This window comes from Corylus avellana, chromosome ca1, assembly GCF_901000735.1.
Source record: "Corylus avellana chromosome ca1, CavTom2PMs-1.0".
Classification (NCBI taxonomy): Eukaryota; Viridiplantae; Streptophyta; class Magnoliopsida; order Fagales; family Betulaceae; genus Corylus; species Corylus avellana.
The window spans coordinates 13809117-13824078 of NC_081541.1; the positions used below are offsets into that span (position 1 = coordinate 13809117).

Here is a 14962-nt window from a genome sequence, read left to right on the forward strand (position 1 = left end):
AAGGGTAAAATCCACATAATCTCCTCAAACTACAACCTAATTGACAATGTCCCCCCCAAACTTTCAATTGTAACAATGTCCCCCTTAAACTACCAAAACATTGTCAATGTCCACCCCTAAGAATAACAAAAAGATCAAAATACCCTTGTATATTTCTTAATAAGACAAAAATACTCTTATAAATAAAAAAAAATTAAAAAAAAATTAATTTTAAAAAAAAAAACAAAAAATTTTAATTTCAAAAGAACAATTTTTTTTTTTTTAAAAAAATAGTTTTTAAACGAAATATTTTAATTTTTTTTTTAAAAAACGAATATATATTTTTTAAAACTGAACTTTTATTTTAAAAAATTTATAAAAAAAATAAAAAACGAAATTTTTATAACAAAAAAAATTGATTTTTTTTTAAATTTTTTTCTTATAAAAAAGATTTTTTTTTTTTAATTTTTAATTTTCTACCCTTTTGATTTTTTTTTTAATTAGTTTTAGGTTTTTTCTAGAAATTTTATTATTTTTTGTTTTTATTTTAGTAAGGGTAGTTTCGTTATTGGGGGGAACATTGACAATTTTTGGTAGTTTAAGGGGGACATTGTCACAATTGAAAGTTTGGAGGGATATTGTCAATTGAATGGTAGTTTGAGGGGGTTATGTAGACTTTTTCCTAAAAAATAAAAATAAAAAACCACGATTTCGTGGGCCAAACACACGATTTTAATTTCAATGTTTATAGTTTCATTGATAATCGTGCAATCCAGCTTTGTTTCCATGTTTTAATTGCATGTACATTGATTATCCGTGGCACTGGCAATATATACATTCATTTAAGTTGAAAATCATAAGTAATGATGTTTTAGAAATAAAATCAATAAAATAAAATAAAAGACACGTATCTTTTGTTTTCCATTAATGCCTGCTTGATGATTACTATAAGAAATATTTTTGAACCGTATAAATTGTTCTTATAGGCAATTTGTACATAACGTACACCACACTTTTATATAAATATTAAAACACTCAATTGATAGAGACATAACTTTTTAATAATTAATGTTACCAAACACAAGATACGATTTTTAATAAATGTCACGTGATCTTTTTCAACCAAAATTTTTGAAAATGCCCTAAGAGTAAAATAAACATAAATGCTTTCGTGGGTAAACAATAAACATAAAAATAAATAAATAAATAAATAAAAAATAAAAGCAAAAAATAAAAATAAAAGCTTATGTACAAAATAAAAAACTAAACTAAACTAAAAAATTAAGTATTAAAAATAAAAAACCAAAATAAAAAGGAAAAAAAACTAAAGCTAAACTTAAAAAAAATAAATAAATAAATAAAAACAAACTTAAAAAAAAAAAAAAAAAAAAAAAAAGAAAAAAAGTGAAGGGTGGCCGAGCTATTTGGAAGTGGCTCGGCCCCCCATTTAGCAGGTATGAGGTGCTAAACCACCCATGCATGTGTCCCATGGGAGCCACCCACATTCCGCTGGCCTAGAGATGGTTTGGCCAAAAGAGGTGGCTAGGCCATTCCCCACCTTTTTTCCTTTTTTATTTTTATTTTTATTTTTTTTCTTTTAATTTCTTTTTTATTTTGTATATAAAATTTTTTGTTTTAAGTTTTAGGTTTTTTTTTTTTTTTTTTTTTTTTGTACACAAGCTTTTTGTTTGTTTTGTTTTGTTTTGTTTTTTTTTTTTTAATTTTATTTTTAAATTTTACGTTTTATGTTTACACTTTACTCTCGAGGGCATTTTCAAAATTTTTGGTTCAAAAATGTCACGTGCCATGCATAGGATTTGGTTTTTGTCTAAATAGACAAATTTGATGGACGGATGATATTCTTTACCAATGTGAAATAGATTGAGGGGGTCGATCATCGATTTTTAAACATTGAACACTAATATATTAAATATATTTTCCCAAATTGAAGGGGTAAAAAATGTATTTTTCCCAAATTTTGTTTTATAAGGTATCAAAATATCTTAGAAACTGAAAAAAAAAAAAAAAAAAACCTCATTTGTTTCATGCCCTTTAATTTTTAAATGATGCTTAAATACTCCTTACTTACGATTTGAAAAGATTTAAAAACGCAGATTGTTTGTGTTTTTAAGTCGCAATTTTTTTTAAAAACTCAATCCCAAACAATTCATTTTCTGCGATTTTGTTTAAAATTACATATTTTTGTCTATAAAATCGCAATCCTAAACGCACTCAATTCCAAAGTGGCTAGCCGACCCTTGGCAAAATCTTAGTATATTGTACTTCAAGAGTTTGAAATCGTTATGTCATAATCCCTTTGGGTTAGCTTATGCTTAGCATGGTTTGATAATTATCCAATACATGCAAAATGATCAGAGCGAAACTCCATACATCCTCATTATAAACAGAAAGAGAAATTCTATTTTGTATTTCGTTGTCCTTTTTTGTGATATTGTTAATCCACTTTTATAGATTAATCTTAATTAAAAATAAATAAATTCAATAGTGTATTGAAATTGCCACTCAACAAAGAAGGATAAAAGAAGAACAAGGGAATATGAAATAGCTTTTCTCAAAAGAAAAAAGATTGAAAGAGAGGGGAAATAAAAAAAGGAAAATATGTATGGAAAATAGAATAAAGTGATATATATGTTGTTTTAAGCCCATTAATGTTTCGGTCAGAAAAGCCCATAAGGGTAGGAGGCTCAGCCTCAAGGCCCGTACGGTTACCATGAAGCCCATTAATGGTTTAATCAGTCAGCTTCAAGGCCCGTGCAGTAGGGCTTAATTATAAGGCTTTAAAAACCCTAGCTCTCAAGGTTTCGCCTACCGCATCTTCACAGTGTGCTCCTCTTCTTCTTCTTCTTCTTCTTCTACACAGGTTTTCTCTCAATCCTCTTCTCCCTCTTACTCTTATATCTATCTGTAATTGCTGTTTTGATTTACAGTTTCATTCTTTTATGCTCTGTAAACACATGTTTGGTTGCTTGGAAAAACGAGAGAGATTATAGTCTCTCTTATTTCTCGTAAAGGACTATGAAACGGTGTCGATTGGTGCAAATCGGAGTTGAGGTTTTAGGCTTTTTCTAAATGGGTCGATATTTGACCATTAACAGTTTTTGTTTTCTTAGCAACCGAGTTAGTCTAATTTTTTGCGTTAATAGTGTTGATTTGTTCTTGTTTTTCATTATTGTAGCTGGCCTAGAAATTAGATTATGCCATTCGCTTGTAGCCCCTTCCCTTTTCCGAAAACCCTAAACTCACTGAGAAATATGAATATTTGGCTTTGTTGGTTCAGATTAGTAAGTGTTTGAACAAGTAAACCAAGATGCAGAACGAAGAGGGGGTTATCACCGAACTTTACATTCCAAGGAAATGGTATTTAGTCTTTTTTCCATTTGTTGTTGTACTTGTTTTTGTTTTTGTGTTTACGATTTTGTTTTGTTTTTGGGCATTGAATAAATATTGGCTTTGTGAATGCAGTTCAGCCACAAACAGGCTGATTACTTCAAAGGACCATGCCTCCGTTCAGATTAACGTTGGGCATTTGGATGAGAACGGCGTGTACAATGGCCATTTTTCCACCTTTGCTCTCTGTGGATTTGTCCGTGCTCAGGTCTTTGTTCTCTCCCATTTTTCAGTTTGATGTGGTTTGCGTGATTGAGTTTATTCTTAGTGAAGGACTGTTAGAATTACTTTGATTGTTTTACCATTTTGAATGCTTCTTGAATTACTATTACCCGCAATTGCTTTGTGTAAGTAAGTCGATTATGCCTTTTCATATATAGAAATAAATTGCCCTAGAAGCTAATTATCTGTGTGTTTGATGGGAAATTCTTGTTATTGGGATGCCAAGTACACTTTAGCACTTCCAATTTCTGTTTTTGGTTGAATGCAAGTGGCTATGTGACACAGAGTGGTTAATAGTTGTAGAAACTTCACACGCTTAATCATTCAGCTAAAATCCTATCATTTGTAAATACCATGGGTTGAGGAGCTCTATGTCTTTTCCTTTTGTTCAGAATACTGGGGAGGTGCAGGATGCACACAAAGTTCCACAATTTCTGTGGCATTACCTACATCATTCCAACAACACTACTTCAAGTATTTTAGATGTCCAAGTAAATTAATTATCAATTATAAAGGAGTATATCAGACAAGTGAATCAAGCATTTCATTGCAATTCACCCAAAGGGGGTTTGAAATCAAGTGAGTGGAGCAGAAAGTTGTGCATGCATTTAGTACTTAGTGATGACCTGTTGCTAGGTAGCCTATGAATAGGATATGGATGTGTTGGTTGTGTTTAGTTTGTCATTTAATTTAATTAAGTAGTTTTTTTTTTAATGAACTTATATTCTTTCTCTATCTACATAATAAATTAATAATGCATAATTGTTTTTGATGGTGCTGCGCATTAGTTGTTGTAGATAGTGATTGGTGTTCTGTATCTGTGAATAATATTCATCTCCACTGGTGACAGCGGAATTCTGCACAATTGTTGTTTATAGTGTTTGGTGTTCTGTGCCTGTGAATACTCCTCAGCTCCACCGGATTTATGCACAAATGATCGATTAATTTCTCCCCTTTTTTTGGCTTGTACTTATTTTTTATTTTTATTTTTGTGTGGTATGCTCGTTTTATACTAATGTCTAATAGGGGTTTTATGCATTCCATGGGACCATTTTTCGCTTCTTTCGTGTTTATTTTGCCCAGTGCTTTGATATCTAGTTTAGCATTTACATGAGCACACTCTTGTGAACTACTTTTTGCAATTCATTCAATTAATGCATATGATTGTCACAAATTCATGGACTTGACTGTTTAGTTTTTCTTCTGATTTCTTTTATTCTCTTTCCAGGGAGATGCTGACAGTGGATTGGACCGTCTCTGGCAGAAGAAGAAAGCTGAAATCCGACAACAGTAGGGCAAGGGAGAAACAATCTAGTTTATTTTTGTCTTTGAAAATGTACTCTTAAGGATTTTGCCTCCATTTGACCAGTATTATTAATAGTGCAACTACTTTTTACTTTTTACTCTTAAGGTTCCTACTTGATGGTACACTTTCCATGGTAATTTGGTGGAATGACCTTCAAAGCAAGATTTGCCTTTGCATACAAGCACAGGGTGCTGTGTTTCAAAGTGTCGTGAAAGCTGATTATGCTCGCATTCGTGAAAGCTGATTATGCTCGCATTCTGAGTGCCATTCTCTGTAACACACGACTCGAGTGCTCTGGTGTCTTAGAGGGGAGGGTGGTTGGAGTGGGTTTAATGGAGTGAATAGCAAATAAATAATCTTTTAGGGCATAGGAAACTAATAGTGCATTGAGCTTCGTTCCTCAAGGACTGCTGCCCATGCTATTTGGGAAACGGAAGGACTCCGGTGGATCCAGTTTATGGTTAGGATTTTTTTAAAAAAATTTCAAGGCTACAAATTAGCCACGTCAACCTTCACTAACAAATAAAAAGATATATATATATAATTAATTTTCAGGGTTAATTTTTCTGTTAGTGACTAACTGAAGGTGTTTAAAAAAACAAAAAAACAAAAAATCTCAAAATGGGGTGACGTTGGGGTGGATGAACTACCCCAAACTTGATTTGGGGGTGGTTCGAGCCACCCTTGTCCCCAAGCCGAACTACCTCTAGGCCTGATCTGGGGGTGGCCGAACCATACTCATATCAGGACTAGCGGTGGTTCAGCCACCTAATAGGCCATGGAGGTGGCTCGGCCACCCCATAGGCTATGGGGGTGGCTTGACCAGCCGATTTAGCCACCCCATGTCCAACGGGGGTGGCAGACGTCACCCTATTTTGCAATATATATATGAGAAATTCTAGAATTTAATAAAAATTCTATATTTTGCTAATAAAAGTTCACATGGCAAGATGCAACATCATTCTTTTATTTTTTTAGGGAAAAATACAACAAAAAAAAGATGATGTGGCATCTTGCCTCATGGACTATTATGAACAAAATATGAAGTTTTTATTATATATATTATTTGTTAGTAGAGGTTGACCTGGCTTATTTGTAGCCTAAGAATTTTTCTAGAGAAATCTTAACCGTGAATTGGATACTCTCCACTCCTTGAAGAGGATCCGTTTCCTGCAATTTGTGTGCCCTATCGCATGGTTATTGTATCTATTAAACATATACAGGAAATAGAGAGCCATACAAATGAAAACAAATATTAGTATATTGTACTTTAAGAGTTTGAAATCCTTGCGTCATAATCCCTTTGGGTTAGGCATGGTCTGATAATTATCCAATACATGTAAAATGATGGGAGGGAAACTATATACATCCTCATTATAAACAGAAAGAGAAATGTTATTTTGTATTTCCTAGTTCTTCTCCGCTAAGGTGATATTGTCAATCCATGGGTAATACTAGAAGTTTTTCTTATGTCCTTCCAAGAATAATGTGGCTATTAAAATCATTATTGAGTTTGGGATTGATCATTATTGGATTTTGATAAAAGGATTATTTTAATAGCCACATCATTCTTAAAGAGATTTAAGAAGGACACAAGATAAACTTTTAAATTACTTCAATCCACCCTTATAGATCACTCTAATTAAAAAATAAAAAATAAAAAAATTCTTTAGCGTATTGATAATGCCACCTCATCGAAGGATAAATGAAGAAAAAGGGAATATGAAATATCATTCTCAAAAGAAAAAAAAAAAAAAAAAAAAATTGAAAGAGGTGAAATAAAAAAAGAAAAAAGAAAATAAAGTGAGATGTTGTTTTAAGCCGATTAAAGTTTCGGCCAGAAAAGCAAATTTGGGTAGGAGGCTCAGCTTCTAGGCCTGTAGGGTTACCACAAAGCCCATTAATGCTTTAATCGGTCAAGCCCATTTGTGAATGTGTGTACTTTCCTTGAGACTCACTAGGGCTTAATTCCAAGGCTTTAAAAACCTAGCTCTCAAGCTTTCGCCCACCGCATCGTCACCGTGTGCTCCTCCTCTTCTTCTTCACAGGTTTTCTCTCAATCCTCGTATCTCTCTTACTCTTAGATCTATCTATAATTGCTGTTTTGATCTACGGTTTCATTCTTTTATGCTCTGTAAACACATGTTTGGTTGCTGGGAAAAACCAGAGAGATTATCTTCTCTTTTCTTTCTCTTAAAGGACTATGAAACGGTGTCGATTGGTGCAAATCGGGGTTGAGGTTTCAGGCTTTTTCTAAATGGATCGATAATTGACCATTAACAGTTTTTGTTTTCTTAGCAACCGTGTTAGTCTATTTTTTTTTTTTTTTTTTTTTTTGCGTTATAATGTTGATTTGTTCTTGTTTTTCATTAGTGTAGCTGGCTCAGAAATTAGATTATGCCATTCACTTGTAGCCCCTTCCCTTTTCCGAAAACCCTAAGAACTCTCTGAGAAATATGAATATTTGGCTTTGTTGGTTCAGATTAGTAAGTGTTTGAACAAGCAAACCAAGATGCAGAACGAAGAGGGGGTTATCACCGAACTTTACATTCCAAGGAAATGGTATTTAGTCTTTTTCCCATTTGTTGTTGTACTTGTTTTTGTTTTTGTGTTTACGAATTTGTTTTGTTTTTGGGCTTTGAATAAATAATGGCTTTGTGAATGCAGTTCAGCCACAAACAGGTTGATTACTTCAAAAGACCATGCCTCCGTTCAGATTAACGTTGGGCATTTGGATGAGAATGGCGTGTACAATGGCCATTTTTCCACCTTTGCTCTCTGTGGATTCGTCCGTGCTCAGGTCTTTGTTCTCTCCCCTTTTTCAGTTTGATGTTGGAATTGCGTTGGTTGTTTACCATTTTGAATGCTTCTTGAATTATTATTACCCACAATTACTTTGAAGTACTATTAACTGCAATTACTTTGTGTAAGTCGATTATGCCTTTTATCTTAATAGAAATAAACTTCCCTAGAAGCTAATTATCTGTGTGTTTGATGGGAAATTCTTGTTATTAGGATGCCAAGTACACTTTAGCACTTCCAATTTCTGTTCTTGGTTGAATGCAAGTGTCTCTGTGACACAGAGTGGTTAATAGTCGTAGAAACTTCACACGCTTAGTTATTTTAGCTAAAATAAACTATCATTTGTAAATACCATGGGGTGAGGAGCTTTATGTCTCATCCTTTTTTTTAGAATACTGGGGAAGTGCAGGATGTACACCAAGTTTCCCAATGTCCGTGGCATTACCGACATCATTCCAACAACACAACTTCATGTATTTTATTTGTCCAAAGTAAAGTAAATTAAATTCATTATCCATTATTAAGGAATATATCAGGCAAGAGAATAAATCATGTCATTGCAATTCACCCAAAGGGGGTTTGAAATCAAGTGAGTGGAGCAGAAAGTTGTGCATGTGTTTAGTACTTAGTGTTGACCAGTTGCTAGGTACCCTTTGAAAACGATGTGGATGTGTTGGTGGTGTTTAGTTTGTCATTTAATTTAATCAAGTAGTTATGTTTATGAACTTGAATTCTTGATCTATCTACATGATAATGCATAATATTTTCTCAAAAGGTTCTGTCCTCTTTGATGGTGCTGCCCATTAGTTGTTGTATATAGTGTTTGGTGTTCTTTGTCTGTTAATATCATTCACTGGTGACAGCGGAATTCTGCACAACTGTTGTTGATAGTGTTTGGTGTTCTGTGTCTGAATACTCTTCTTCTCTGCTGTTGACAGCGGAATTCTGAACAATTGATTGATTATTTTCTGCTTTGTTTTTTGCTTGTACGTATTTTTTATTTTTATTTTTGTGTGGTATGCTTGTTTTGTACATATTTCTAATAGGGGTTCTATGCATTCCATAGGACTATTTTTCGCTTCTTTTGTGTTTATTTAGCCTGGTTCTTTGGTATCTAGTTAAGCATTTACATGAGCACACCTCTTGTTAACTACGTGTTGTAATTCATACAATTTATGCATATGCTTGTCACAAATTCATGGACTTGACTGTCTTTAGTTTTTCTTCTGATTTCTTTTATTCTCTTTTCCAGGGAGATGCTGACAGTGGATTGGACCGTCTCTGGCAGAAGAAGAAAGCTGAAATCCGACAACAGTAGGGCAAGGGAGAAACAATCTAGTTTATTTATGTCTTCGAAATGCTGTTCAAGGGTAGAGACTATGTACTCTTAAGGATTTTGCCTCTATTTGATCAGTTATTATTAATATTGCAACTACTTTTTACTCTTTATGTGTTGCTGTCTGAATTATGTTTTTTAAGACGATCGAAATATTCATGTTACCGTCTTAAGGTACCTTTCACTATGTATTTGCTTTGCTTCTTGAGCAATATCTAGAATTTGTGAGCTGCATTTGTTTAAGGTATGAGATTTTGTTTTTGAAGCCTTTTATGAATAATTTTGCAGTTAGTAGAACGTGGGGTTTGGTTCCTATTTGATGGTAGACACTTTCCATGGTAATTTGGTGGAATGACTTTCAAGCAAAATTTGCCTTTGCTCTGTGCTGTGTTGCAAAGTGTCGTGAAAGCTGATTCTGCTCACATTTTGAGTGCCATTCTCTGTAACACACGAGTGTTTTCGTGTCTTCAGGGGAGGGTGGTTGGAGTGAATATCAAATAAATAGTCTTTTAGGGCATAGGAAACTAAGGTGGTGTTTGGTAAATGGATTGGCCTAAACACTGTAGTTGATGTAGGTTGATGTGAAAAAAAATAAGAATGCTCGGTATAAAAAAAATGAAAAAGTGGTATGAAAAAGTGAAAAAATTTAGTTTTGTAGTGATTTTTTTATTTGAATAATAATAAAAAGTTAATGATTTAATATAAAAAATGAAAAAATTAAAATGTTTTGATATTAATTTTTTTGGGAAATGGTGATGAATAGTGTTTAGGTCAAGTCCAACCTTTTTAACCAAACAAAGCAAAAAGTGCTTTTAGCTTCGTTCTTCAAGGACTGCTGCCCATGCAATTTGTGTACATAGTTATTGTTCTTTTTCACTTGTGAGTCCTATGGCCCCTATCAGGTGTATAACAAAAAGCATAAAAATGTTTGCCCTATCACATAGTTATTGTATTTATTAAACATCGAGGAAATAGAGAACCAAATACAAGTTAAAACAAAAAAGGTTATTTTTAATATATATTATATTATACAGGGAATTGTTTCTTTATTTGTTGAGGATCCCTTTTTGGGTGCCTATTATTCTAATGAGATATGTAAGACATGGCAAAAAAAAAAATTGTGATACGAGAGACATTGGTAAATAAAAAATATTGACCTTCAGATTTAAAATATTTGTATAAACGATAACCATTAATTATTCACATAAAACATTTCATGTTACCACTACGCTAGGATGGTATTCTAACTCCGCATTTGGTTTTTCATTGGAAGATATCTGGAATATCTTTCCTGCCCTGAAATCATGATACCATTGGAAATATCGTTCAACACGCAAATAGGCTACACATCATATATATATATATATATATATATATATATATATACTTTCGGCTACGAGCGCATGTCTTTCATGGATGGTGGCGGAATGGAATAAAATCTGAAGGTATATATAAAAAAAAAAAAAAATGCAACCGGACCACCTCTACAGATTTGCTCATTTCGCACCCCTTTAGGCCTGATCATAGACCACCCTTATCCTTATAGTTTCATACCCTTCGGGTTAAAGAATGCGGGAGCAACAACTCTACTGGCTATGACACAAATCTTTAGAGAGATGTTGCATAAAACTGTAGAATGCTACGTAAATGACCTGGCTGTAAAAAGCCGTAAAGGAAAATTCCTGGCAGATTTACGACAAGTCTTCCTTGGGCTTAGGCAACACAACCTGAAGCTGAACCCTCTAAAGTGCTTCTTCGGAGTATCGTTGGGAAAATTCCTCGAATTCATAGTACGAAAGAAACAAGCAAGGGATTGAGCTTTAAAAAGCCGTTGCTTGTTGTGGTGAAGTTCTTTGGTGTGCCCCTGGAGTTTTGGACTCCCAATGGCTTGAGTTAGATTGCCAGTGCTATATATATAAACTAGCCAAACCCCTCTCATAAGTGTCTTTAAATTGCGACATGTGGCATTAATCCATTTTTTTAAAGGCTAAACCGATTTTTTAAGGCATACTTTTTTAATCGATTTTTTAAGAGTGAACCGGTTTTTACTTAAAAAACCGGTCATTAATTAACGTAATTAATTGTGTTAATTATATTTCAAGAGTTTTCTATATATAAATTGTTTAATTAATTAACTATTATTAATGTCCGAATCAAATAAGGGAACAAATAATATAAATCAAATTATTATGTATTAATACGTTTAGGATTCTAAAAAAAAAAAAAAAGAAAAAGAAAAAAGAAAGACGATATATATATATATATATAAAAAATAGCCGAAACACCTCTTAGAAATGCCTTAAAATTGCAACATGTGATGTGAACCCATTTTTTTAAAGGCTAAACCAGTTTTTTAAGAGTGAACTGGTCATTAAATTAGCTTAATTTAATTATATTTCAATAATTTTCCTTATATGTGATTTCATTAAGTTCAAAAATTTAATGCACGGTATTATTTTTTCAAAATTTACTACTCTCCAAAACTATAGAAAGACAACATTAAAATTTAAAAACATACTACATTAACTACTTATAATCGGCCATATCGGTCATAAAAAATTAAAAAAAATTAAAAAATAATAAAAAATAAAAAGAGAAAAAATCGGCCAATTAGCCCATTTATTTAAAATACTATTTTTTTTCTTCTTTATACTTTCATTTTAAGGGCATATTTGAGATTACGTTTGAGAAATAGAGTTTTTAAGTAAAAAACGCTTTTTGGCAAAAACTTTATTTTTAAGCTTTTGCTAAAGGTGTGCTTTGGCATTTTTATGGTTTTTTTTTTACCAAACAAGTTTTGTTTTGTTTTTGCTTTTGTTTTTTTTGTTTTTGTTTTTTGTTTCAAATGAGCTTTTAAGGTGTTAAACGCACTTTTGAAGCCCTTAAACGCAATCTCAAACAAGCCTTAAACCATGTATACCTATAACCTATGGGAACAAATTTTCATTAAAAAAAATTGTTTTATTTTTCTCTGTATTTTTTTTTTCGAATGTGCAAAATTATATCCATTTGATATGTATTGAAATATTATAGATATCACACTAATAATATTAGATAATCATGCTAATTTTCTATATTATAATCTATGTATTCTTCTTGCTAATTTTTTTTTTCTTTATACTATTCATTTTAAATTATATATGCTTATAGTTACAAAGATTTAATTTATTTTATTTAAAGAGGTGAGATATATTTTTATACGTATTTTTTAACTTATAATGAAAAATGACGCGTTTAAATTTTAAAATTAAATTATAATGAAAAATCTCGCGCTATGCCAGAGTTATAAGCTAATTTATATAAAGCAAAATTCCCGTCTATGAATGTTTCAAACACTTTCACACATAACATGCACATAATCTAACAATTGCAATTAGATTCACATATAATTACCCGAAACCCATTCTTTATGGCAATAGGATAGCTCGAAGAACCCTATAAAACAATTAGAGTTGAGATAATTACTTCTTAATTTATAGGGTAAATATATTTAAAGTTCTTGGGTCAAGACGCCAAAATTTTTATTTCCCCAAGCTTTTTTTTTTTTTTTTTTGAAAATTTACTTTATGGGTTAATCTAAATTTCAATAAAATCTCTACCGTTAATTTTTTTTTTTAACAGCTGTTATATTCTTTGAAAAGCACCGTTTTGCCACGTTAGCATAATAATTTTTTATAAATTTAATTTAAAAAATTAAATAAAAATTAATAAAAAAAAAAAAATTGAGGAGGTTATGGGGTGGGCAAGCGACCCCTGGGGTGGCTTTCGGCGACCCCCAGGGGCTGGGGGTGGCCTGCAGGGTCACCCCAAACCACCTAAGGGCCACCCGCAGGGTGGTTAGGCCACCCCTAACCACCCTACGGGCCACCCTAAACCACCTAGGGGTGGCTCGTGAGATACCCCTAGGTGGTTTTGGGTGGCCCGCAGGTCACTCCTAGCCCCTAGGGGTGGAAGCCACCCCTTCATTTTTATTTTTTTTAATAATTTTTATTTAATTTTTTAAATTAAATTAATAGAAAATTATTATGCTGACATGGTGAAACAATGCATTTCATCCAATTTAACGGCAGTTAAAAAAATTTGATGGTAGAGATTTTCTTGGCATTTCAATTGACCCAAGGAGTAAATTGTCGAATAAAAAAACTTAGGAAGATAAAAATTTTGGCGTGTTGACCAAAGGACTTTAGATATATTTACCCTAATTTATGTAACGACTACCTAATTGTCAGTTGGTTGGGCCTCTGTAACTGGGTTTTTTTCTTTCTAGGGCGCTATCTTTGAAACCCTAGAGGAGAAGGAGCTTTTCTAATCCTATCACTATTTACGTAGAGTGTGGAGGGATTGAACACGAAATTTATCTCTCTTTAGGGACAATGAATTTCTCGAACAAGGATGGCTGATGAACTGGTAAGAAGATGGGGAAAATTCTCTTTGTGAGAAAAGGAGAGCGTTGGGGTGGAGGCCATTGAAGGTGTTGTTAAGGCTTTGGAATCAAGGGGCCAGTCTTGGCTAGTGGGCAAACTCGTTACCGACAAGATTATTGGGAAGGACTACATTCGATCTACCCTCATTAAGGGGTGGAAGCAGACAAGATCCCTACATTTCAAAGTTCTAGGAGAAATTTGATTCCTCTTGGATTTTGCACATTATTGGGATAGATCAAAAGTATTGGAAGGACGTCCGTGGATCTTTGAAGGTCAATTGTTCATGGTTGAAGAGCTAGACGGATTTACACCCCCCAGTAAGATGATGCTTGATTCAGCTTTATTCTGGATCAGAATGTATGATCTTCCATTGGTTTGCATGGAGAGGGAGATGGGATTCAAACTTGGATCCATAGTGGGGGAGGTGGACGAAGTTGATACAGAGATAAATGGAATAGGTTGGGGCTAATACTTGCGAGTTTGTGTGCATTTAAGTTTAACCAAGCCAATTTTGAGGGGACGTACATTGAAACTGAAGGATCAATCTCTCTAGGTGCCATTTCAATATGAAAGGATCCCAAACTTTTGCTTTAGCTGTGGGGTAATCAACCATGGCCATGAAGGTTGTTTAAAAGATGATGGAAAAGGCAAGCAGGGAGATGTTTCAGAAAATGAGTACAGGCTATGGCTTAGAGTTCCACCAAACCGAGCTTGGTTGGAAAAATGGCGGCTACGGCTAAGAGAGGGGTTGCTAAACATATGTTGGGGGTGGGCCAAGGAGATTTTCGATCATCAGCGGCGGCAACGACGGAGCCTATTGTCAATGATGGTGTTAAAATTAGGAATGAATCTGCTAGAGCCAATGACAGGCTGTCAGACCATGCACGGTACGCGACAGCGAGGTAATTTCCTTATGGTGCACAGGGTCCGTTGATGACTGATGGCATTAATAAGGTGGAAAACAGTTATTATGGGGAAAATATGGGAAGAAAGGAGGGAAATAAAAACTATTCTTGTGCGAATGTTATTGCACAGGAAAGCTATGACTTACCTTCCAAAGCAGATATGGCAGTAAATGAAATGGAGAAAAGAAGGAAAGATTCTAAAGAAATAAATCCACCATCAATGGAGGTAGATGGAAATCTAGAAATCCAGCAAACTATGCAATTTCCAAACTTGAAAACTCCTAAAGGCGCAACTTCTTCATTGAGAGGAAAGATGTCATTAATGGGTGATAGTCGCGTGGGAGAATACATGGATAGTAACTTTCTTTCCAGAAAAGCTGTGAATGAAGACTTTGGACAAAGTCAAAATGAGCTGAATCCGAATTTGGAAGCAATTCATAGGGAAGGAAATATGCAGAGATTAGGCAACCTTTATATGGGTCAATGGAATCATATGAAACAAAAAATGGTTTGGGATTTAATGGAAGAAAACAATGAAAGAAAGGGTCTGACTGTGGGTGTAGAAGCAACCATGTCACCA

The 14962-nt window shown here is 33.6% G+C and overlaps 2 protein-coding genes across 2 annotated transcripts; both read left to right on the plus strand.

The window, feature by feature from the left end:
* Window positions 1–2779: 2779 nt before the first annotated feature.
* Window positions 2780–5012, plus strand: LOC132187548 (small ribosomal subunit protein eS21y). The gene is made up of 4 exons (XM_059601898.1): window positions 2780–2860; window positions 3278–3357; window positions 3463–3595; window positions 4838–5012. The coding sequence occupies exons 2-4, from the start codon at window positions 3308–3310 to the stop codon at window positions 4901–4903; spliced, it is 249 nt and encodes an 82-aa protein (XP_059457881.1). The 5' UTR covers window positions 2780–2860; window positions 3278–3307; the 3' UTR covers window positions 4904–5012.
* A 1850-nt stretch (window positions 5013–6862) lies between these two features.
* Window positions 6863–9324, plus strand: LOC132184721 (small ribosomal subunit protein eS21y). The gene is made up of 4 exons (XM_059598457.1): window positions 6863–6963; window positions 7398–7477; window positions 7583–7715; window positions 8970–9324. The coding sequence occupies exons 2-4, from the start codon at window positions 7428–7430 to the stop codon at window positions 9033–9035; spliced, it is 249 nt and encodes an 82-aa protein (XP_059454440.1). The 5' UTR covers window positions 6863–6963; window positions 7398–7427; the 3' UTR covers window positions 9036–9324.
* Window positions 9325–14962: the final 5638 nt, after the last annotated feature.